The sequence below is a fragment of the Lacerta agilis genome, chromosome 11, assembly GCF_009819535.1.
Source record: "Lacerta agilis isolate rLacAgi1 chromosome 11, rLacAgi1.pri, whole genome shotgun sequence".
Lineage (NCBI taxonomy): Eukaryota > Metazoa > Chordata > Lepidosauria > Squamata > Lacertidae > Lacerta > Lacerta agilis.
Genome location: NC_046322.1, coordinates 29,464,516 through 29,490,506, shown reverse-complemented (window position 1 = coordinate 29,490,506; position 25,991 = coordinate 29,464,516). Strand labels below are relative to the sequence as shown.

Sequence of the window (25,991 nt, the reverse complement as noted above, 5' to 3'; positions counted from 1 at the left end):
AAAATCATACAAACTATTGCAGATTACATGGAAGTGGAACTATGAGACCTACCGAAAAACATACAAAACTGGGTGATGTGATGTAGAAGCAGATCTAGCCTCACAGAAGTCTGGTTGGCTAATTTGAGGGTCAAATTAGCTGGTGGCTAATTTGAGGGTCCTGTAACATAGTTTTATGGGAATCAGTTTTACATGAATGGATGCTGTGCAACAAGGTAGCATTGCAATTTTATTTTTTTCATTTTCATTTCATAAAGTTTAAATATACTGTTTAGAAGGGGAAAAACACCTCAAAGTGTTAAAAGTGGTGGTGGGGTCAGACATGTGGATCTTCCTATGGAATTGTCACCTTTCTTCTCTGCCCATGGAATCAATACTTGCCTGTTCAGAGGCCAGGACCCGTATATTTGGATTTTGCCCATGTCTGTGAACCCTTTCAATATTATTCCACTGCAAGGAAGATGCACGGGAGATACATTGGGTAATGTGAAAATCCTCATAGTTTGGCCCAACTGAAAGTTGTTATGCTCTGCACACTTAGCTTGAGAGTCAGCTATGCCAAACTTACTGCTGGATAAGCAAGCATAAGGTCAATTACATTTTAAGTATTTTATCTCCAATACATTTCATGTATTTTTATTTAATGAACTTGTAGATTGGTCTGAAATTCAGTGAATGTTGTATTGCCAATTGTCCTGTATCTTCCCACATGTATGCCTTTTTTTAAAAAAAAAAACACAACCTAAAAAAACCCTAACGTGAACCTCTGTTCTGCAAGTAGCACTTCCATCACTATTCACATTGTGTGCACCTCTTATCAATTAAGCCATTTGCTTGCATGTCTGTATAATCTGGGCTATTCTATTATGTGTCCAGAAAAAGGCTGACTGTTATTGGAGACAGGCGGCTATTCTGCATGGCTCATTGTTTTGACACAGTATGGTAGTTAGTTCCTATTATGCTGATCAGTGCCTTGCATTATTTTTCCATTCATGAGCTCCATAAGTGCTTTCCTTGAGTTGTCTTGTTCTGACCTACAGTAAGAGCTGGGCTCTCAGTGAGATACATGCTTTCTATTTTTATTCACTGGGGGACTGAAGTATTGGAAAACCTGTCCATTTGGACTGGTGGGGAAGGGGGTTAAGAGGGAGGGAGTGCTTCCTGTCACTGACAAGTGATTTCCCCAGCTAATTCTTTAGCTGAAGTCTGTGAAGCTGCACTGTGGGGACACCAGGAAAAAATGCTTTTGTTCAGTGTCTTAAAACCACAGATCAGCCATCCATAACCATAGAGTTTGAATGGCGAGAAATACTTGGTGAACATTCTGATTGTACTGACATCAGGGCTACAACTTTCTCCCCTGCTGTTCCAATTGAACTGTGCAATTTCTGTTTCGCACCTCAGGTCTAAGGCAGCCCATGCCCCACAAAGGTTCAGAAGTGATCAAAGCTTCCATTAAAACCCAGTCTGAAAAGAAAAAAAATTCCACGTGGTGTGGCATGTAATCTCTAAATGGGATTTTTGTTTTCCCTCTATAACAGTAACATTGATTCAAGGCCAGTGGTCTCGTCTGACTAAAAACATTAACACAATATATTCAGGCTGCCGTTTGTTATACAAAGCATTTCTTTCAAAGGACTTTCTCTTCTCCCTTGCCCCCTCACATCACTATTTCTGCCGTTTAAAAACACCCGAGAATGAACAGGAACCTTGGATGTGAAATTCTTGCTTCCTTCAAAGCATTTTTTGCCTCTTTATTTTTTATATATCATTAGAAGGATGTTACTACAAGGCAAGAGGAAGTTGGGGGGTCTATATGCATCAGAGCTAATTTGCAAATACATAGAGGAATACAATCTGCTGACTATTCAGAGTTCTATTCACTTGTTGTGAGCAGAAGATTCATTAGGGAGCTTTGCTGACTGTGACATCCGTTAAGCCCCTTGTGGTGTAATGTCTGCAGTAAACATATTGTTCATTCCATCAAAAGCGATACTTACAGCAGAATTCTATCCATGTCTACTCAGAAGTAAATCCAGTTGTGCTCAGTCAGACTTGATCCCAGCTGAGTGTGTATAGAATTGTAGCCTTAAGTTATAAGTATTCAGAATAGCCAAGTAAGGGCACATTATAAAATGCTTGAACATTCTACTTTTCCCAGAAGGGACCAAATGTCTTCCTCTCTTTTTATGATTTTTTTAAAACCAAACAGCATCTTTCAGAGTACATCTACCAAAATTCTATGGATTCCATTTTAATTAGGAATACTTAAGTAAAGAGTTAGTGTTCAGTGCAATGAAAGCTAATGTTACCATCTCATTTGACCTCTCTGAAAATATACATGTTCTGTGATGGAAGATACATTATTTTAGGTAACAATGAAGAGTCAGGGCCATTCTTCCTTCATTTACCTATGCCTTCATTTTTTATTTCAGTATGCAAATCTTACACAAAATGGATGATGTTGCCTTCACAGTAAATGATCCATAAAGCAACAACAGTATAAAATCAATCACATTGCAAAAGGTCACTTGACTGCCTGACTAGAGTGTTAAAATCTGACCTGTGGAAATTAACTTTCTGAGCAAAAGGGGCAGTTCAGTTGTTCCTTCACACCCAACTCTCAACAATGCCATCAGTAGAATAATGTGTCTGCAGAAACAATTGGCCCCATCTAGTTTAGTATTTCATCACTGTTCCAGAGTTGTAGGGGTTGGCAGAAAAGGAGCAGGGAGGAATAGACATGGGGATGTACCGTAGGTGAGAGTAAAAACCGGGGTACAAACAGGGCTGCTGAGGGATGGGATAGAAGGAGACCACTAGTGCCACCCTTCATCCATAAATGGCAGGCTGGTTTACAATATAAAAACACAAAAATATATAGCATAATAGCAAATAAAACCACTACCCTCCACAGTTTAAAAGGACATACCGTAGATTGTTCAATTAGCCAAAGATAAGAGGAATGTTTTTGCCTGGTGCCTAAAGATATGTAACAAACTGCACCAGGCAAGCCTCCCTGTTGGGGAGCCACCACAGAAAAGGCCTGTTTTTATGTTGCTGCCTCCTGGACCTATCACAGAGTAGGCATATGAAGAAGGACCTCAGGTGATGATCACATGGTCCAGATCGGTTCATATGGGGAAAGGTGGTCCTTGAGGCATTGTGTAAATATTAAAGTATGTAAATTATATTCAAGAGACTTTTTTTTTTTGGCTTTCCTTGACAGAACCCTTCTGTAGTTGCCCAAATCCCATATTTCACACTAGAATCTCCTGTGGCAGGAAATATTTATAAGTAAAAAAAATTCCATTAAAATGTCAGAGCTTTTACACCAATTGATTTGAACACTGGCACATTTGTTATCCGGCATTGCTGTGCTCCCTTTCATGGGTTTTAAAAGTGTATGTGTGTAGGGTGTGTTTTTGCACTCTTTTTGTCAAGGTTGATTCATTCATTCATTCTTTAAAAATTAATTTTGTGCCTGGTTTCTTTTCTGGGTGCTGGACTAATTGCCGTTTGGGTATCTGGATGACATTCCCTTCACAATCACAATACAAGTGCTAATTAATCTCACTTCTGTTCTCAGAGAAAGGAGCACCAATAAGAATGCTGCCAGACACCACAAAGAAAGAAGAAAATGGCAGAAGCCTATTGTGGGCAGCTGCTCCAAGGCTGATGAGCATTACATTGAAAAATAGATACATGCTAACTATTGAGTATTCACAACAACAGTCTCTTACGTGGCACAAGATGACACCAAATTTGTTCCCCCCGCCCCGAGCTTTCATGTTATCATCTTTGCTCAATCTTATTTGAAAACACTAGTATTTCATATGCCAGAGAAAAGCAAGATGGGACTCCAGCAGAGTGAGTTTATTGGAAGAGCTATCCTTAAGGAAGCTAGACTGTCTAAAGGGAAACAAACAAACAAACAAAAAACCTGTACTGCAAACCTTACAATTCATTTTCTTTCCTTCTGTTTATGCAGGTCAGAAAATCCTTCACCACAGAAGTGATGTCTTAGAAACTGTAGTCCTCATCAACCCTTCCGATGAAGCTGTCAGTACTGAGGTAAATTCATCAGTAATGTATAAATGAATGCATCGTACACAGCGGACATAAAATAAATAAATTTCATAAGAGCCAGGACATTGATGTCCATCTCTGAAATCTGGGCTGACATTTTTATGGCTCACCAATGTCTTGAAAACATACATTATTTTGAAAATAAAATAAAATATAAGAATCCTCAGCTTCCCATTATCTACCTTTTCCTTGTCAAAGTTCTGTTTGCCTCTTTATGAAGCAAAACCATACCAAGAACCTTGCTGGGTCAGACCAAAGGCCTACTTAGTTTTTCATTCTGTTTTCTAAAGTGGCCAACCAGAAGCCTATGGGAAGCCCACAAGTAGGATGTGAGGGCGATAGCCATCTCCTGTTGTTTCTCATAAACTATGTCTACTCAGAGGCCTCTGATCCTAGAGATAGCATATTAACCATAATTGATTAGGAGCCATAGAGAGCCTTCTCTTCCATGAATTGGTCTATTCCCCTTTTAGAACCATCCAAATTGATTAAAACCATGGTTGAACTTGTGGGAGTGAACTTCATAGTTTAACTATGTGGTGTGTGACGTGCCTCCTTTTGTCCATCCGTAATCTTCAAACATTCAGCTTCATTGGATCACCCTGGGTTCTAGTGTTATGAGAAAGGAGAAAAACTTCTATCACTTTCTCTACACCATTTTATAAGCTTCTATCATGTTCCTCCTTATTCACATATTTTTTGAAACTTGTTGTTTAGTCGTTTAGTCGTGTCCGACTCTTGTTCGACCATGAAACAGACTCCCACAAGAGGTGATATAACTTCTCACATCCACCTGTTCCCTTTTAAAAAAAATGATGTCTGCTGGTACAGAGGCCAATCTTAGGACATTTGAGAACTCTCAGGTGGATATCAACCAAACCTGGTGATTTGTTAATTTTTGGCTTGTCAGTAAGGTATTTAGTTTCCTCTCTTGTCACCAATATTTGTATCAGCTATTCAGATTCTGTTCCTGAAAAGGTCAGTGTAGGCTGTACACCTTCTATAGTCAATACTTTGCTGCAATCTTCTCAGCTTCTTTTGACTCTCTTCTTATCCAAATATCTAATTTTTCTCCTGAACAGGTGTTTTGCTTCTGATGTATTTAAACATGTTTTTTTTAGCTTGTATGAATATTTTTAGCAACATGTTTTTCAATTTTTATTTTTGCATCTGTATTATCTGTTTGTATTTCTTTAGCCAAAATTGGTGTTTCCTTTCACTCTCCTTATTTGAACAAAATTTCCAACTTCTTGTCTCTAATAGCATAAATATTTCAGTTTACAAATAGATAACCATTCTCTAAGTCAGTATCTGGAGAGAGAGAGAGAGAGAGAGAGAGAGAGAGAGAGAGTTTCTACACATGGTGCCTGTATGCCATCTATAGCCATCAATAAATAAACAGGGTGCAGGAATATAAGCAAAGTGGGGGTCCTTTTTTTTTTGCTGAAAAAGCTAATGGCTTTGTACAAAAGCTAACAGCCAAACACAGGAAACAATAAAACAAGCTAATTCAATTTTTAATAGTTTTAATGCAATTAAAACAGGTGAGATTTAAGTGGCACTCATCTGATTGTTGAGTGCTATCTATTTTTGTTTAAAAAAATGCATACAGAAAATGGACTTGACCCCATCAAGGGTAATGTTACATTTTTATATCCCAATACAATTAGTGACAAACCATAATGGGATTTCTTTTCTCTGCTGTTCCATGTGTTTTAGTGAATGCCCTTGAATTATCTGTGGAAGGCGAGTCCTTGAACAGAAATTCAGGGCAGTCCTGATTTTTTTCATGGCATGCTTTTTTTTTTTTAAAAAAAGCATTTGATTGTTTGATTTTTATATACAGATAAAGATAGCTTGCTGAGAAAGTATTTTGAGAGAATTCAGTTGATTCACCTAGCAGAAATAGTTCATGTATGACAAAGTGAGTCTGTTGAATACACTTCAGAAATAATGGCAGAGCATGTGGGATAGTAATAGTGACGAGCAACTGAGAAAACCTATTTTTGATGGTGTTTGCTTTTGATCTAAAGAAAGTCATTCTGCTTGTTAAGTAATCAGCTTTGAATATGTTTTTGTTTTAATTTCCCCAGGCCTTCTAAATGTTAAATGATTTCATTTTATAGGCTGCATTTGTTTTTCTGCTGCTTCAACCTGATAGGTTTAACTTGGTCGTTTTCACGGTGCTACTGCTTCTATTTTTTGGGTTATAGTTCATTTTGGGATAGATTTTTAAGATTTTTGTTCAAGTTTAAGCTGCCTTGAAAGCTGAGCTTAAGGAGTTCTGTCCTGTTGTGCACCATATTTTACAAACCCTCTTCCCCCATCTCTAGTGTTCCTCTGTTTGGGGATAAATAAAATGCAAAGCCAGTTGCATGCGTGTTTATTTAGGTCAAGTAGAAGTGATAGTCCCTGTAGAAAGCAGGAGATATTTTAAGGGCATTTTTTGTTTTAATCCTTTTCTACAGGTGCGCTTAATGATCACAGATGCTGCAAGACACAAACTCCTGGTACTAACTGGGCAGAGTTTTGAAAATACAGGCGAGCTCATTCTTCAATCGGGCTCCTTCTCATTTCAGAATTTTATTGAGATCTTCACTGACCAGGAGGTTTGTATTTCACTACTCTCTATTCTAATGTCTTCTTCAATGTTAGTTATTTGCACGTTTAATTTGTAGATTTATGTGCTGAACATTCTCAAAGAAGTTGGCAATAAAATAACAATAACAAACATACTAACAAAGCAAACCTGTGGTGGGCAGAGGAGTCAGGGGCATAGCAGCTGTTGTTTCCTGTGCCCTACCAAACTCACGCTGGCCAGGGCATGAAATAGGGGCAGGGGGTGCCGGAGAGGAGACGAGTTTACCTACTCCAGGACTCGCATATTTCCCTTCCCTTGTTGGGGGCACATCACAGTGATCAGGGGAACCAGCTCATTATATGATACTAAATACAATTCTAGAGGATGGCAATAGGAACATGGGCCTTTTCAGTGGTGTCTCCCCTCTTGTGGAATCAGGGGTGCCAACTTGAATGTAATATGGAGGGCCAGGTAAGCCCCACCTGCACAATCAATTTCAAGATGCGACATATACATACATACTATTTGAATGGCAATACCCATCAATGGTGAGGGAGGGCTCGAATATTTTCGGAGGTGGTGCTAAAGGGACCTTGTCCCCTAGGAGTAGGCTCCTATGTTTGAAATGCTCTCCCCAGGGAAACTCACCTGATGTCATCATTACTTATATTTAGGTACCAGACAAAACTATTGCTATTCTGGCACACCTTTGGTGTTTAATTATCTGTGGCCTTCAGTAGGTGGGATCTTTTGGTCCCGCCTTTTAAGAAATATGAATGCGTTTTAGATTTCCCCGTGTTTTGTTTTATGCTGGTTTTACCGTATATTGTTTAATTACTATTGTAAGTAGCTTTGAATTACTTCTGGGGAAAGGGGGTGGGGAATAATAAGTTCAATAAATAAAAAGTCGGAGAGAGTCAGGATATGTTGGTGCTTTCCCCAAGCATTTCCCCCAAGGTATTGTTATATCATAGCCCTTTATAGACACTCAACCGAGGTTCTATGACCCACACACAGTGGTCCTTTTTCAAGCATTTTTCTCTAGGCATCCCAGGAAGTCGTTTGAAACAAAGCTAAAAGGTGGATGTCAAAGTAATTCTTTCCCAGTTCCTCCCCCCCGCCCCCACTTCTGTGTATATTGTAGGGAAATTTATCTTTAAAAATGATTTGCATCATTCACAATTGATTGGATTGCAGGTTTATTCTACACTTTAAACACTGATGTATCAAAATGGAATTGAACCCAAATCACTGGGATTTCAACAAATACACCACATATATTTCCAGAGTTTTTGTTTGAAACCAGGAGGGATTGAAATACATTATAAATTAAATCAAAAGGGTATCACCTAATATGGTGATGGCCTGGACCTTGGGCCCACTATACATCGTTGTTAATCTTGTTCTATGGACAACAGTATACACGATTTGTGAGTTTTGCTGCCTAATATTCAAAACAGCAACATTCAAAAACTGACAGAATCCATATCTGCTATCCACAGAGATGGAATATCTGTCAAGGAGTCACTAGGGCTGTACTTAATTCTTTTTGTTTCTCTAGACATTATGTTGGCTTGCAATTAATGTACAGTGTCTGCAAATTCCTGAAAGGCAAGGAACACATCGTAAACAGACTGTCAAGCTGAATTATGTATTTTTATAGCACTGATACACAGGCACAGAATGAATCCAAGGGAAGTTTAACAGATCTAAGCCTCAGTCATATCAATATTAAGAGCAATCTTGTCCCTGGGATACTTATGGAACATATGGGGTACTTTAGGAAATGATCATAATCATAATTATATTTATACCTTGCCTTTTTCCATGACGGGACTCAAGGCGGCTTGCAGATAAAAACAAGAACCACTAAAAATACAGAAAACTCAATCATTAAAATACAATTAAACATTGATAGAATTAATACTATATACACATATTAAATCTGTTTAAAACATACCAATAATTACAATAAAAACAGCACGGCACCAGACCTTTCATTAAAAGCAGTAAGTTCCCAATAGCCTGCTGGAACAAGGAAGTCTTCACTTGCCAGTTGAAGGACAGCAAGGAAGGAGCTAGTTTAGCTTCTCTAGAGAGGGAGTTCCAAAGTATGGGAGCAGCCACCGAGAAGGCCCTCTCCTGTGTCCCCACCGTGTGTTTGTATGAGTTCAACTAAGGCAGCATGCTCTTCAAGATTTCTGGTTTGGTTGTAGGAAACAGACCAAATAAATAAATAAATACCCTTGCCTGATTTCTATATAAGTTAACTTGCAAAGTTAGTTTTAAAAGAAACAAACCAGTTGCATCATGCTTCTTCATTCCTAACAGTTCCTAGAACATTTTTAAAGAAATAGCTTCATGCAGACTATAAATATGTATCTAGACTTGCAGTTTTTCATGCATAGTGGACAATCTGCTGCTACTTACTGGAATATTGCCCACGAAAATATACCTTATTAAAGAGATAAACTGATTGCTTTGACAATGAAATCTCGCATTGTTTCTCTTCTTAGCAACAAACAACTCAGCCTCCATTTTATGAGCCTGGCCAGTTTTTGCTAATTTAATATGCTAATTTCTTTTATCAGATGTCTACTTTGCAGTCCTTGAGGCAGGCTACTTCAGGATTCTGTCTCAAGGACATACACATACCTGTATTTGTTTTGGAAAAAATGAGAGACAACACTGAAAGAAAATGAAATTTGATAAAGTTGCTGGTCTGCTGATACCCCAGTTTTGCATACAAAAAAATGAGGATGGCTTCCATTATCAATATTTCTTAACATTTAAAGAAAAAACCTAGATCATGTCTTATAAACGCTTCTGTTTGATTATATTCTTGAAAACCTGGTGCCTTTTATTGGCTTTTCTCTTGTATCTTGCAGTGATTACTCTCCTGGGTGTTTGCTACCTTATTAAATAATAGTGCTTTGGTTTCTCTGCTTGACATTTGGATAAGATCTATTTATATCCCATAAGATGGTAATATACACAGTTTTAGTGACATATGAAGACAAAACAGCTGTTCGGTCTTCTTTATTTTATTTCTTTTGTTACTGTTTTATTTTTATATAGATGTTGGGTGGATTATTTCTCAGGAGCAAAACATCTGCTCTATGACTTTCATAACAGTTACTTTCAAAACAAATATAGAAAAATACTGTTTATATATTAAAATACATAACAAATGCTTGAATCTCCAAAGGAAATAAATATGTGCTTATGGTTATTTATAGTCCTTTTCCATTCTGCTAGCTAATTAAATTTGTGGGCCAGGATTCTTGGCATGACCAATTAATTCCTTGATCTAAACCATCCCTTTAGTGTACTGAATTTTTATTTTATTTTATGGCATTTGTCTCCTGCCTTTCTATACACATAAACAGAGCAGCTTATAACCATAAAACAATAATCAAACAGCAATGAAACAACAAGCAATTTTTTAATGCAATAAAGAAACAAGCATTATGCTTCTGATTTTCAGTCGCTGGACGTCACAGGAGAGGGGAGAGTGTTATTGTGATCAAAAAAAAGTTATGAAAAAATACTAAAAGCAGCAACCAGCAATAAAAGAAATATAAATACCCCCCAATGCCCACTAGACTAATGCCAGTTTTACTGCTCCTCTAAAAGCAAGCAAGCCTTGGGACAGGCATACCTCTGGGATGGGGCAGCGATGCTCACCTGACCTGTCAACAGCACCATGGCTTACTGGGGTAGAAAAGGGCAAGGCGGTGATGAGGTCTTCATGGTGCAAGAACACAGAGCCAATCCTGTATTCCTACTTGCACAATTGTACCTCTCTCTCCCACTAAATCACAGCAATACTGGTGGCAGGAGATCAGGTAAGTGCCACAGCCCTGCCCCACCAACTGCAACTATCTGTGTCTCTTGCCACCTGCCAGTCATCTGAATCATAGCCTTCTCTAAACTGTCTCTTGAATCCAGTTCCTTGTGTGCACTACACACACAACCCTGAGATGCAAGTTTACTCATTCATTTAAATGAAGAGAACAGCAGTGTATGCACAGGTATGTATGTCCAAGTGTTTCCTCTGTTGAAGTAAATGGAGAATCCGTTGGGGGAGAATTCACTACGTATACTAGAATCTGAATGGATAAGAGAAATGTATTTTTAAAAAAATATTTGAGCATGATCCTGCCTTTCTTCTGCCAATAGAGTACACTAAGAAGCCTTTTAGTTTTATGAAAAGTGACTACAGTTTAGTGTAAATTGACACATAACATTCCCCTTTATGTTTTGCAACCCCAGATTGGAGAGTTATTGAGCACGACTCATCCTGCCAACAAAGCCAGCTTAACACTTTTCTGCCCTGAGGAAGGGGATTGGAAGAATTCAAACCTTGACAGACACAACCTTCAAGATTTCATCAACATTAAGCTAAACTCTGCCTCTATCTTGCCTGAAATGGAAGGACTTTCTGAATTCACAGAGTATCTGTCAGAATCAGTGGAAGTGCCATCACCTTTTGATATCTTGGAGCCACCAACATCAGGAGGTTTCCTGAAGCTTTCAAAACCTTGCTGTTACATTTTCCCTGGTGGAAGAGGAGATTCTGCATTATTTGCAGTCAACGGATTCAACATGCTCATCAACGGGGGGTCAGAAAGAAAATCTTGTTTCTGGAAACTCATTCGACATTTGGACAGAGTGGATTCAATTCTGCTCACCCACATTGGAGATGACAACCTGCCAGGGATTAATAGCATGTTGCAACGGAAAATAGCTGAATTAGAAGAGGAACAGTCTCAAGGCTCCACTACCAACAGTGATTGGATGAAAAATCTAATTTCACCTGATTTAGGAGTTGTATTCCTCAATGCCCCTGAAAGCCTAGGAAACCCCGATCCTAATTTTCAGTTAAAAAGAAGTGTAGAGGAGGCTTGCTTTACCCTGCAGTACTTAAATAAGCTGTCTGTGAAACCAGAGCCTCTTTTTAGAAATGTGGCAAACAGCACTGAACCTATTATCCTCTTTCAAAAAATGGGAGTAGGGAAGCTTGAGATGTATGTGCTCAACCCAGTCAAAAGCAGCAAAGAGATGCAATATTTTATGCATCAGTGGACAGGTACAAGCAAAGATAAAGCTGAGCTGGTGCTACCAAATGGTCAGGAGGTAGACATCCCAGTTTCCTATTTGACTTCCATCTCATCCTTGATTGTATGGCATCCTGCAAACCCTGCTGAAAAAATAATCAGAGTTCTTTTCCCAGGAAACAGTACCCAATATAGCATACTAGATGGACTAGAAAAGCTCAAACATTTAGACTTTCTTAAGCAACCAACAGTTACACAGAAAGACCTAACTGGTAACATGGTAAGCCCACCAGTAAAACAAACTAAACTGAAGCAGCGAGCAGACAGTAAGGAAAGTCTTAAGCCTGCTGCAAAATCCGTGTCTAGCAAGACAGTCAGAAAAGAATCAAGAGAGGAGGCATCTGACACAGGGAAGACTAGCCCACCTGAAAAGACTCAAAGGGTAGAAAGTAAAGAAAAAAACACAAAAAAGGACAAACCAGCAAAAGCTGAGACTAGGCTTTCTGTGACAGAAAAGGATCTGACAGCTAAGGAACAGCAGCTGGCAAAATCTGAAACAACTGAAAAACAAGCAGCAGATGTCAAACCAAAAGTAGTAAAGGAGAAGCACGTGAGAAAGGAAGTGAAAGGAAAATCTGAGGAAAAGCAGGAGGAGAAAGAAAAGCCAAAGAAAGAGGTGCCCAAGAGAGAAGAAAGGATAGTGGCTAAGAAAGAGGAAAAGCCTAAAAAGGAAGATACCAAGAAAGATGTGAAGAAAGAATCTAAAAAAGAATCAAAGAAAGAAGCTCCCCCAAAAGAATCTAAAAAGGAAGAGAAAAAGGAGAGCAAAAAAGAAGAAAAGAAGGAGCCCAAAAAGCTTCTCAAAGAAACAAAGAAAACATCTGCCTCTCTGCTGGAGTCGAAAAAGACTACAACAAAGCCAAAGCCACAAAAGAAGGAAGAGTCTGTCAGAAAAGAAAGTGGGCTTGTTGGGAAACCAAAAGAAAAAGTTAAAAGCAAGACAGCAAAGAAAGAGATCAAGGTTACCGAAACGCCTGCTGCAGTGGCTGCTTTGGGAGCTGTCGCTGCAACGGTAGCAGCTGTAGGTGTTGCAGCTGCTGGAAAAGAACTCGAAGCGGAGAGGTCCCTTATGTCTTCACCAGAAGATTTAACCAGAGACTTTGAAGAACTAAAAGCTGAAGAAGTTGAAGTAGTAAAGGAAACAAAGCCTCAGGTAGATATAATAGAAAAAGAAGGCAAGTTGACTGATATAGAACAAAAGGATTATGAAGTTCAGAAAGAAAAAACAGAAGGGCCTGCTGATTCTCCTGATGAAGGCATAACTACCACTGAACCCGAGGGTGAATGTGAACAAACTCCTGAAGAGCTGGAGCCTGTAGAAAAGGACAGGGTTGATGACAATGAAAAGTTTGAGGATGAAGGAACAGGTCTTGAGGAATCTTCTGAGGCAGGGGACTATGAAGAAAAGGCTGAGACAGAGGAAGCCGAAGAACAAGTTGTCAATGAGGAAGAAGAGGCACCACTAGGCCTCAGAAAACAAGACCTGAAGGATAAAATAGAAACTGGGGAGACTGAAAAAGAAATGGCTGGAGCGTTTGAGCATGAAAAAGCTAAAGATTTGAGATATGACGAAAAAGCAGAATTTAGAGCAGAGGGTGAAGAGCGAGATGAAGAACATGTAGATGAAATGGTTGAAAAGGCAGAAACAGAAGAGAATGAGGAGGAAGACAAAACTGAGGATATCAGAGATGAAGAAGATGAAACTGAAAAAGTAGAAGCTGAAGAGGATTATGTTATGGCTGTGGTGGACAAAGCAGCAGAAGCTGGTGAGATTGATGATAAATATGGCATGCACCTAACCACTCCAGCTAAGTACTCAGAACCTTCATCTCCTGCTAAAGAACCAGCATCTTCAATCCATGATGAAACGTTACCTGGTGGTTCAGAAAGTGAAGCAACTGTTTCAGATGAAGAAAACAGAGAAGACCAGCCTGAGGAATTTACTGCTACTTCAGGTTATACCCAGTCCACCATTGAAATATCCAGTGAGCCAACTCCAATGGATGAAATGTCAACTCCAAGGGATGTGATGAGTGATGAGACTAATAATGAGGAAAGTGACTCCCCTTCCCAAGAATATGTTAACATTACCAAGTATGAATCAACACACTACTCTCAAGAAGTTACTAGGACTAAACTTTCTCCCCTTCCTGATCCTTTCAATGGGCTATCTGAAGGATCTAAAACAGATGCTACTGAGGGCAAAGACTATAATGTTTCAGCTTCTACAATTTCACCGTCTTCTTCCTTAGAGGAAGACAAATTTGGCAAATCTTCCTTCCAAGATCTGTACCGCCAACGAGAAAGTGAAGTCAAGAGTACTACTAAACTAGAAATTTCAGAAGCTTTGGATGACAAGCATAGCCCAACTAAGAGTCTAGATGAAAGTCCAACCCCTCTGTCACCTGTTGCTAAAACACCCCTAAGTGAACGCAGTGTGAACTTTTCACTGACTCCCAATGAGATTAAAGTGACACCGGAACCTGCAGCTCTCACAGCACTCTCTGAAAAACATGAAACCCATGAAGAGCACTGCCCCAGCCCCGATGATAAAACATTAGAAGTGGTGTCCCCATCACAATCAGCTGCTGGTAGTGCTGGACACACACCATATTATCAATCTCCGACAGATGAAAAATCAAGTCAACTTCCTTCTGAAACTACTGGAAAAGCAGATGCTTCATTCAGCTTTGAAGTTAGTGATGCCAAAGATAATATTACAAAACACAGACTAAGCCCAATGGATGAACCAGTGCCTGACTCTGAATTGCCTTCTGAAAAAGTGCTCTCACCTTTACGGAGCCCCCCACTGATTGGTTCAGAGTCTTCCTATGATGCATTTTTGAGTGGTGATGTAAAATCTTCTGCTAGAGAAACTGACAGTCCCTTTGAAAAGAAGAGCGAAGGAGATGGTTCTCCTTCGCAGAAGAGCCCAGTTTCTGATGTTGCTTCTAAAAACCTTTTCCAAGAACAGCAAGTTGAAAATGATGTACAGCTTTCACCAACAAAATTGGACTTTGTCCTAGAAAAGAAAAAGGATGACTTAGAAACTTCAGAAACTCAGCCTTCATTGGTTTTGGATGAAAGGAAACTAGGAGAGATTTCTCCTACACAGGTAGATATTAGTCATTTTAGTTGTTTCAAAGAAGACACCAAGATGTCAATCTCTGAAGGTACAGTCTCTGATAAATCTGCAACACCTGTTGATGAAGTTGTAGCAGAAGACACTTATTCACATATTGAAGGAGTTGCCTCTGTTTCCACAGCATCTGTTGCTACTAGTTCATTCCCAGAACCAACCACTGATGATGTATCTCCTTCACTGCATGCTGAAGTTGGATCCCCACATTCTACTGAAGTAGATGATTCTCTTTCTGTATCTGTTGTTCAGACACCAACAACATTTCAGGAAACTGAAATGTCTCCATCTAAAGAAGAGTGCCCAAGACCTATGTCCATTTCTCCCCCAGATTTCTCCCCTAAAACAGCAAAATCAAGGACACCAGTTCAAGATCATAGGTCTCCTGAACAATCAACTATGTCAGTAGAATTTGGGCAAGATTCTCCTGAGCAGTCTTTGGCAATGGACTTCAGCAGACAGTCTCCTGAACATCCAATAGTAGGTGCTACTATGCACCATATATCTGAAAATGGTCCAACTGAAGTCGATTATAGCCCTACAGACATGCAGGAGCACTCTTTTGCAAATAAAATATCACCAGTGGAACAAGCATGTTTTGGCAATGACAAGGATATTTCTGAGATTATTTCAGTATCTCAGATAGAAGCTTCACCCTCTTCCTCCTCTGCTCATACACCATCACAGGCAAGTTCTCCACTACAAGAAGAAACTATATCAGGTGTCACTCAGCCTAGTGATATGCCCTTACATTCTGCATTTCCATCAGAAAAAGTGAACAGCCTTGGAGAAAAACTTTCACCAAAATCTGATTTATCTCCATTAACACCACGGGAATCTTCTCCTCTATACTCACCTGGTTTTTCAGATTCACCTCCTGTAATGAAAACAACTACTGCCGCTTGCCACTCACCACCATTATCATTGCACATGTCCCCCGACAAATCATTTGGTTATCATACCTCAGTAGTTGAAGACTCTCTGACAAAACATAGCCAAGAGCTCTTAGCCTTTACGGACCAGGAAGACGTTGAGGAAACGACCAGATCGCCTGAAGCTCTTAAATATTCTTATAATGGAACTGGAAAAACCACCAGATCACCTGAGGCTGTTAGTTATTCCTATGACAAAACAGAGCACACCACTGGATCCCCTGAAGCTCTTGATTATTCCTATGTTGCGACAGGGAAAACCACCAGATCACCTGAAGCTGATAGTTACTCCTATGAAACAACAGAGAAAGCCACCAAGTCACCAGAAGCCTTTGATTACTCCTATGAAAAATCCACCAGATCATCTGAGTCTGTCAGCTATTCTTATGAGACCACTGGAAAAACACACATATCTCCTGAGGCAGTCAGCTATTCTTATGAGACCCCTGGGAAAACTAGCAAGTCATCTGAGACTGTCAGTTACTCTTACGAAGTGAGTGGGAAAGCCATGAGTTCCCCAGACACTGCTAGCTACCACCATGAGGCTGATAAATACTTTATTTCAGAAAAACCAGAAACCCGTCAGGATGTTGATTTGTGCCTCGTTACATCTTGCGAATACAAGCATCCCAAAACAGAACTTTCTCCCTCCTTTATCAACCCTAACCCCTTGGAATGGTTTGCTAGTGAAGAACAGACTCAAGAGCAAGAGAAGCCGTTGACTCAGTCTGGAGGAGCACAGCCGCCTTCAGGGGGGAAACAGCAAGCACGCCTGTGTGGAGAAACTCCCCCAACCTCCGTCAGCGAATCTGCCCCATCACAGACGGATTCAGACGTGCCACCCGAAACGGAAGAGTGTCCTTCTATTACAGCAGATGCTAACATTGACTCGGAAGATGAATCTGAAACTATTCCAACAGATAAAACCATTACATATGAACACATTGACCCTCCGCCAGTCCCCATGCAAGATCGCAGTCCATCGCCTAGACACCCTGACGTCTCCATGGTAGACCCAGAAGCCTTGCCTATCGATCAGAACTTAGGCAAACCATTGAGGAAGGATCTAAAAGAAAAGGCAAAGACGAAAAAGCAGGGCACTAAGACCAAGTCTTCCTCTCCTTCCAAGAAGAGTGATGGCAAATCTAAACAGGTGGCTTCACCAAAGCCTGCTGGCTTGAAGGATTCGCTGGATAAAGTTTCCAGAACAGCTTCCCCAAAGAAGAAGGAGTCCGTGGAGAAAGCTGCCAAAAATGTCTCTACTCCAGAGATAAAATCTTCCCGTAATGAGGAGAAAGATAAGGAAACAAAGAATGCAGCCAACTCTACAACATCGAAGTCAGCAAAGACCGCAACTGCAGGTAAGAAGAAATTGCAAGGTTAATTCCAAATAGCAGGGGAGGGGGAGTCTCCAGCCCTTGGGCCATACATTGGGCAGCCAGCCCCACCCATCTGCCCCACACCTGACGTCATATGCAGGCAGAGATGTGGCTGCTAAGTGCAAAATCAGGAGCCTCAAAGTGCACTCCTAATTGTGTGCTTTCAAGCAGAAAGTATGCTTTGGCTCTGCTTCTCATCTGCTAATGGGTCGTCTGTGCTAGCACAATCCCTGTGGGGAACTCTCTGACACAGTTGATGGCTGCAGGCAGCAGACTTCAGCTCTTCTTCCCATCAGCCACTGGTAAAGCCTCCGATACTTCAAAGCATGACACAGGGCTCTTTGCAAGCCCTGCATCGTGCTTTGAAGCCTCAACTCCAGAACTTCAAAACACCCAATCGTTTGTTTTCACTGTGACTGACAGGTGGGCAGCCCCACCTGTCAAATATGGCCTTGCGAAGCTAGGAGCAGAGAAGGATCTGGCCTATGTTGTGAAACAATCATCTAAAGAGAATGTAGCTATGATAGTGGGCCAGTTTGCACATACAGTAATGCTAAGGCAAACTAAGGCAAACTGCAATCATGAGGCATCTTGGAGCAAAAATCATGGCTTTTTCACTTTTCTCCCAGTCCTGCTGCTGCCATGTTACCCCGAGCTAAACCATGATTTGGCTTAGCGATATGTGTGAGCGATATGTCATCCACTCCGAACAAACCACAAGTTGTAGCCAAGATTGGCTCTTTGCTTACCATTCATGAATTGTTTTGCAGAGACATAGCATGAGCTCAGATTTGCATGTAATGCTAAGTGAAACCATGGGTTGATTTCAGGTAGTGAAGCAGCAGGGAAGAGCAAAGTGACTGTTACAGGATTTTACCTCTGGGCCCAGACATGCTTGATTGTTCACAGTTATCTATGGTTTGGCTTAGTTTTAATTATGAATGAGATCAATGAATTCTGTTGCCTGTTTTTTTTGTACCTATGCTTACAAATTGGTTATTAAAAACAATCATTTCACATATGCAACCATAAACCAACCATAAACCAACATAAGTGCCTGGTTTTGCTTTCCATAATTTTGATGACATCCATTATACAAAACAGCATTTTGATCAAATGTTAATTATTCATGGATATTTGTTTATCCATTTGTTATTGAACAATGACTGAGAATGGATCCAGATTTAACATGGCAGAAATGCTTGCTGTGGATATTTTGTATTATTATTATTATTATTATTATTATTATTATTATTATTACTTATTTACTTATTGTGTAATGCCATAGAGTTTGGACAATGTGCTACTGCATTTAACATCCGTGTAGGCTCCTATGTTTGCAAATTACACCCACCTCTGTGAAAAGGGAATTACATTATAGCCGCTTTTATATTCCCCTTTATAGTAAATGGGAGGGGCATAGCTTTTTTCCAATAGTTTTAATTCAGTCCTGAATAACAAGTTGGACTGGGAAGACACACAGTGGCTCAAAAGCAGACAGGGCTGCTTCCCAAAATAGTGATAGAAGTTGAATGTTGTGGTCAATGCACATTCCTAATGCATACAGGAGAAGGGCAGGTGTGGAGGACTCCCTGGTCCTGAATGGGGTAACTGTGCTCCTGAAGGACCAGGTGTGGCAGCTAGACTGGTGACTGGGAGTGGCCGCCGGGACCACATAACACCAGTCCTGAGGGATCTACATTGGCTCCCAGTACGTTTCCGAGCACAATTCAAAGTGTTGGTGCTGACCTTTAAAGCCCCAAACAGCCTCGGTCCTGTATACCTGAAGGAGCATCTCCACCCCCATCATTCAGCCCGGACACTGAGGTCCAGTGCTGAGGGACCACCTGTCCCCTTGATCCTTGCCCATGCTGGCTTATAAAAGCTAGCCGGGAAGGGCTGGGAAATGGGCTTCGTGGGGTGGTGAATGCTTCTCTCTGTGAGGGAGACTTCCCAGACCCGCTGAAAGAGACAGTTATTAAACCGCTTCTTAAAAAACCATCTTTAGATGCAGCCAATATGGCCAACTATCGCCCAGTCTCAAATCTTCCATTCTTGTGCAAGGTGATTGAGCGAGTGTTTGCTGAACAACTCCAGGCACGCCTGGAAGCAGTGGACCATTTGGATCCCTTCCAGTCGGGATTCAGGCCTCATCATGGGACTGAAACTGCCTTGGTCACACTGGTGGATGATCTCCAGCGGGCTAGGGACAAAGGTGACAGCTGTTTCCTAGTTCTGCTGGATCTCTCAGCGGCTTTTGACACCATCGACCATAACATCCTTCTGGACCATCTAAAGGGGTTGGGAGCTGGGGGCACTGTTATACAGTGGTTCCGCTCCTTCCTCCTGGGCTGTGTTCAGAAAGTGGTGGTGGGGGATGAGTGTTCACTTGTGGGGTACCTCAGGGTTCTGTTCTCTCCCCCATGCTTTTCAACATCTACATGCAGCCGCCGGGAGAGATCATCAGGGGGTTTGGGCTGGGTGTTCATCAGTATGCAGATGATACCCAGCTCTACCTCTCATTTAAATCAGAACCAGTGAAGGCGGTGAAGGTCCTGTGTGAGTGTCTGGAGGCGGTTGGAGGATGGATGGTGGCTAACAGATTGAGGTTGAATCCTGACAAGACAGAAGTACTGCTCTTGGGGGACAGGGGGAGGGCAGGTTTAGAGGACTTCCTGGTCCTGAATAGGGTAACTGTGCCTCTGAAGGACCAGGTGCGCAGCCTGGGAGTCATTTTGGACTCACAGCTGTCCATGGAGGCACAGGTTAATTCTGTATCCAGGGCAGCTGTCTACCAGCTCCATCTGGAATGCAGGCTGAGACCCTACCTGCCCGCGGACTGTCTTGCCAGAGTGGTGCATGCTCTAGTTATCTCTCCCTTGGATTACTGCAATGCACTCTATGTGGGGCTACCTTTGAAGGTGACCCGGAAACTACAACTAATCCAGAATGCGGCAGCTAGACTGGTGACTCGGAGCAGCCGCCAAGACCACATAACACTGGTCCTGTGAGACCTACATTGGCTCCCAGTACGTTTCCGAGCACAATTCAAAGTGTTGGTGCTGACCTTTAAAGCCCTAAACGGGCTTCAGTATACCTGAAGGAGCATCTCCACACCCATCGTTCTGCCTGGACACTGAGGTCCAGTGCCGAGGGCCTTCTGGCGGTTCCCTCGCTGTAAGAAGCCAAGTTACAAGGAACCAGGAAGAGGGCCTTCTCGGTAGTGGCACCCACCCTGTGGAACACCCTCCCACCGGATGTCAAAGAGAGAAACAACTACCAGACTTTTAGAAGACATCTGAAGGCAGCCCTGTTTAGGGAAGATTTAATGTTTAATAGATTATTGTATTTTAACATTCTGTTGGAAGCCGCCCAGAGTGGCTGGGGAAACCCAGCCAGATGGGCGGGGTATAAATATAATAATAATAATAATAATAATAATAATAATAATAATAATAATAATAAACAAAGATGAATAGCATGAGAAAGTGCAAAATTATTGAATTGTGGCTGGTGAGAATGAGTACTTGACCTCACAAACTTGGAAGGTGCTGAATGTAAACACAACCTACATCTTTTGAACAAGTTGAGCAACTGATCTTCTGATTTCTTCCTGGCCCCTTTCCCATAAGTTCTTCATCACCTTTTTAGAATATCTTACTTTCAGTTCCTAAAAGCAATTGCATTGCTGCTCTTATATATCTTGCAAGGTGCCACTGTTCTGCCATGGTCTGGGTCAACCTTTTCCTGGTTCCAACACCTGAGTGACCTTTGAGCTGGCATTTGGGACAGTAGTTCTTCCAACTTGAAAACTGTATGATAGAAGGACCTCCTTCAGGAATTTCCCAAAAATTCTGTTGATGTTCCCATAAATTCTCTTGAAGAATCCTATTTTTTGAATGACAATTTAATAATCACAGTTTCTGCATGACAATTATTGACTTAACCAATCCTATTACTTGATATAAAGTACCTGATGATGAGGGTTTAAAACAAAACTATACAAGAACTGATCAGGTATATTTTCCCCTCTTGTTCTCCTCACTAAGCAGTCTTTGATTCTTTAACTGTCATATTTTAGCGAATCTTTTAAGAGTCAGTAGTATTCATTGGGGAATATGTGTTCCACATTCAAAGTGTGACAAGCCAGCTCTGTCCAACTTTAAATTACGCGTTTTCTAAGGTCACAGTAGAAGCAAGATGCATTGACATTTTCTCATCAATAACTCAGACAAGACCCTTCTGTGTGTTTGTGTGCTTTTTTTAAGGACCTGGAAATGTAAAACCAACAAAATCTATAGCTGTGCCTCCAGGACCTCCTGTGTATTTGGATCTGGTCTATATTCCCAACCACAGCAACAGCAAGAATGTTGATGTAGAGTTTTTCAAGAGGGTGAGGTCATCCTACTACGTGGTGAGTGGGAATGATCCTGCTGCTGAAGAACCGAGCAGGGCTGTCCTGGATTCTCTGCTGGAGGGCAAGGCTCAGTGGGGAAGCAACATGCAGGTAGGTTCTCCAGTATTTGTGAATTAAAATCTGAAGAGATAAAAAAGCTACAAGGAACTTTGAGAAATCTCTTAAACCAAGATGCTGAGAGGTGCCTCATATTTGATAACAAGTTTCTTCAAGCTTTTTCTGGTCACAGTCACCCTCTTGCATACCATGGTAAAACCAGAATGCATGGTTTATCATTACTATAAAGAGCACTCCCATGGAAAAGCAAGCAAGGACTTAGCATTGCTTCTGAGTCAGGAATCGTTATTTATTTCACCCAAACAAACCATGGTTGGCAAATCAAGAACAAACCTTGGCTTCACATGACAATTCATTTGGAGGAAAACAAAGCAGTCTTTGGTTGAGTTGTAATCCTAAATCAGGACTTCTGCTTTGCTGCTCCGACCCTGCTAGGAGAGGATCAAGTTAGCAATCGTCTGTGTGTTCACTGTAAATCATTATGGTTTACCATGGCATGTGAATGCAGCCAGGGGGGGGGGAAGTGTTCTCATAAGCTCATGATTTAAAACAACAACTAGAGCTATATTAAATGGGCAAAACCCAACAACAATTGAAAATTGTTTTTTCTCTTAATCTTCCACAGTTTGCGTTAATTACCGATCATACATTTTAATTGACTATTTGCATATTACCAAAACCTTACTGTAGGTGCCTTTTTCAGATTTTGAATGATGTTTTAAGTGCAGAACTAGATGCAATGTGGTAGTCCCATGTCTTCAAATGCAAGGCACACCCAATTTTGTGTGTCTACTATATATTTTATATTACTGGTTTCATGTTCTATATCTAAGATTTTGCGTATGGTGTAAGTACATCTTTAAACATTGTGCTAAATGCTTGGAAACTGGTTTTCTGTGAACCGTTTTGTGGCAACATTTCAATCACCCAGCACCATGGTCAAGCCTTCTCAACTGGATTAATTGGCCTCTGCCATGAGTGTCTCCTTCTATGTTATTTTATTTTTAGTTCATTTGCTGTTATTTTCTGCTTTAACTATTTTTACTATGTTGTGTAGATTGCCTCAAGACACACACGCAGAAGATAATTAATTAACAATTACAATGGGCTGAGGCCAGTTATGGAAAAGCAGCTCTTCTGTGGATGGGGCTAAAGATGCCCTCAGTCATACAAAAATGCCATAGTGTTGCACATCACGTGTTCAGTATTTTGAAAAATGTGGATATGCAGAACTTAGTACCTAAGATGTCAGAGGCTCCCATTTCACAATTGTGGAGGATGAAGTTCTATAATGTACCCCAAGTAGTCTCTGTCTCTGTTTTTGTTGCACCTAGTTGCTACTCGTGTTAGCCGTAGAAGTATTCTTTCAAAATGGGGGCCAGTATTCTCAGGACTTGCTCACACATTAATACCGCCCTTTGTTTGATCTTAATGTGTCCACTGTTCTCGTATTCTTATATTGCAGGTGACCTTAATCCCTACCCATGATTCGGAGGTGATGAGGGAATGGTATCAAGAGACCCATGAGAAACAACAGGACCTTAACATCATGGTATTGGCGAGCAGCAGCACTGTTGTTATGCAAGATGAATCTTTCCCTGCATGCAAGATTGAACTGTAGAAAACGAAAAAAAAGCAATGCATCACAACCTTAAACTTTGTTTCCAGAAATTCTTCAATTTGAAAACACCTTTTCTAATGTAACCCATCTAATTCAGCTGCCGAACTATATATATATATATATATATATACCTGCCAAATGCTATACTGTATCACAGTGATGCAAGTCACTAATCCTTTTTTTCCAGTCTTTTGCTGATTGCTAAGGGAAATAACAGTATTCCCACCATAGGGTTCAAATTACTGCAAAAACTGCAGATTCCGGTTCATCTCCGCTGAACAGTTGGAAACCATGCACTAGCAAACACTGCTGACTTCTGCCAGGTATGGGGGCATTTGCCCTTGAGAGAAAGACAGGGAGAGAAAGCGAGAGAGAGGAGTAGAGGAGAATAAAATCATTAGTTTTGCATTACTCTCAAAGCAATCGATATATTGCTTCCTGCAGTCTGTCATCACATAAAAAGAAAGATGTAGGTTTGCATTAGTCTGAATTACTGCAAGAGCGGGCGTTTTTAATTTAGTGACAAATTAGCTAGAAAATTACGTGAAACTGAATGTGGCTTTGAAGGGACGTAAGATACAAAACACTCACTTGCTGTTGGCAACTTCACTTTGAACATGTCATATTCGCGTCACAGAACTCTCCTAGGCAATATATGCAAGTAGTTTGAACCCCATTCGGTTTAACATGTGAACATGTTGGTCTAAGGCATGCTCCCAGTGAAAAATACATCTAGTCTACTCTTAAATTCGACAAACTTGCATGCTGAAACACCCAAGTCACACTCAAGTTTACTGAAGCAACATACCAAAGCAGTTGGGAGTACCTATGGTAGACAATTTGCCTTAGAATGTGACTTGAATGTACAAAAATACTTGATGCACTTATTTTTTAAATGCAAGATAGCAAGTTTATAAAACATCTGTGTAGGATTATAGTTACACCAGTACAGAAGTATGCGTGTGCATGTGTGCTACTGGAAACCTCTCTGATTGGTCAAAAAGCTTGGTGCTATGAATTATGCATGTAAGTTGAGCACTTCATTTGTGCACCTGAACAGCAAGCCTTTTTTTTTTTTTTTTTTTTTGGAAAGTCTGTTTTTTCTCCTCCTCCCCCTTTTCCCTTGTGAAAGAAAGGGTGCCCGGTACCAGAAATTAACACATACAGAATGTTGCAAAAGGTTCTCTGCACTCTGTACAGTCTTTTGGAGCCTTGCCTCACATTATTTTGACTGTTAATTTAAGAGCGAATATGGGAACAAATGTACAGATTTTTTTTTTTTAGCTAGGTGCGAACTTTTAATAGATGAATTTTTAAACAGAAGTTTTGTTTACAGGAAAATTGCAAAGAAAAAAAAATAGGTGAAGGGATTTTTTTTTTAAAGTAGTTTTGTAAGACAAGTGCGTAATGTTATTTTGAGGTTCTGGTGAGAATGAAGTACTGTATTTATTGAACATAGTTAACTGCCGATAATAGTTTTGCAGGGAACACACTAAAAAATGCTATTATGTGTCAGTGATTAAAGAACCCGAGAACTGAAATGCAGGCTGGATTCCTTTTCGCCAGGAGACGGCCTCGGTTCTGGGCTGGCCCAAGGGCACAAGCACTTGCTTGTGGCAATGTTTTTTTGGGAGGCGGGATGTATCAACGAAAGCAGCTTGTGATTGGCAGTTGCACCGAGGCATTCTTTGGGATGCTGCTGCAATGCACTTCTCCAACTGTTCAGGGCTACTAGTTGGGGCAGCAGAAGAACTGGCTCTACCTACTGTAGGTTTTCCTTTCTCCTGGTACTGTCTTAAAATTAGCTCAAGCAAGTTCGTGCTCCCAGTATTTACAGATCCCTTCCAAAAGAAAAAAAAAAAACTAGGATTGTGTGAATGATGCAATTCTGTGAAGGGTGCAGAAAAGCTGATTGCAGAATTCAACTTTCTGAGAATTTCAGCGCTCTTTCTCTCTTTTTAACCCTTGTGGTTACAGGGAGGACCCAGAGGAGTGGCTGGCAGGGACCTCAGTACCCTGTGGAACCTTTTGCATTTCCCCAAGATTAGCAGTCAGAAAATTAATTATGCAACATAAGAGAAGTCATGCAGATGTGCATAATTTATGCATCTTGCAGAATTAAGCTTCAGTTGTCACAGAATTTGTGTTACCTTGGGGCAGAAGTTTTGATTTTTTTAAAAAGCCAACCATCACACATAGCTTGAGGTAAGCCTACTCATTATTAAGACAGTTGTCAAAGAGTTAGGGCATCACAGAACCTGTGGTAGTACCTGAAGCTTCATGGAAATCTTACTGGTGCTGGTAGAATATCTTGAGGACGGGGCCCCGTTATCACTGCATCTAACAATCTCCATTATGCTTTACTTTGTGGTTTTGTAAGGAATTTACACGGCCGCCATAATAGGAATTTGCTTTGTTCTGTGCCAATTGTTTTTTGTTTTGCAGAAGGCTTTGATTCCCTAAATAGTGGATTTTATATCGTTTTATTTTCTATTATAATTTATTTCAATGGTTAACATTGTTTATTTTTATTTTATAGATGTGTATTTGCACTGCTAATTTTTAAAAATTATTTTTTCATACTACTACAACCCCCCCCCCCTTTTAATTTGGGCTGTGTTAGCCCAGTTAATGCTGTGAAATATTGTTCGTTAAA

At 40.6% G+C, this 25,991-nt stretch overlaps 1 protein-coding gene across 1 annotated transcript in view; it reads left to right on the top strand.

The window, feature by feature from the left end:
• The window catches only part of MAP1B (microtubule associated protein 1B), a 64,190-nt gene extending 39,786 nt beyond the window's left edge, over positions 1-24,404 (top strand). Inside the window, exons 3-7 of the mRNA XM_033164069.1 lie at positions 3,992-4,074; positions 6,558-6,698; positions 10,946-17,222; positions 21,509-21,747; positions 23,180-24,404. Of these exons, the coding sequence (XP_033019960.1) occupies positions 3,992-4,074; positions 6,558-6,698; positions 10,946-17,222; positions 21,509-21,747; positions 23,180-23,335 (6,896 nt within the window). The 3' untranslated portion in view covers positions 23,336-24,404. The remainder of the gene's footprint in view (positions 1-3,991; positions 4,075-6,557; positions 6,699-10,945; positions 17,223-21,508; positions 21,748-23,179) is intronic.
• Positions 24,405-25,991: the final 1,587 nt, after the last annotated feature.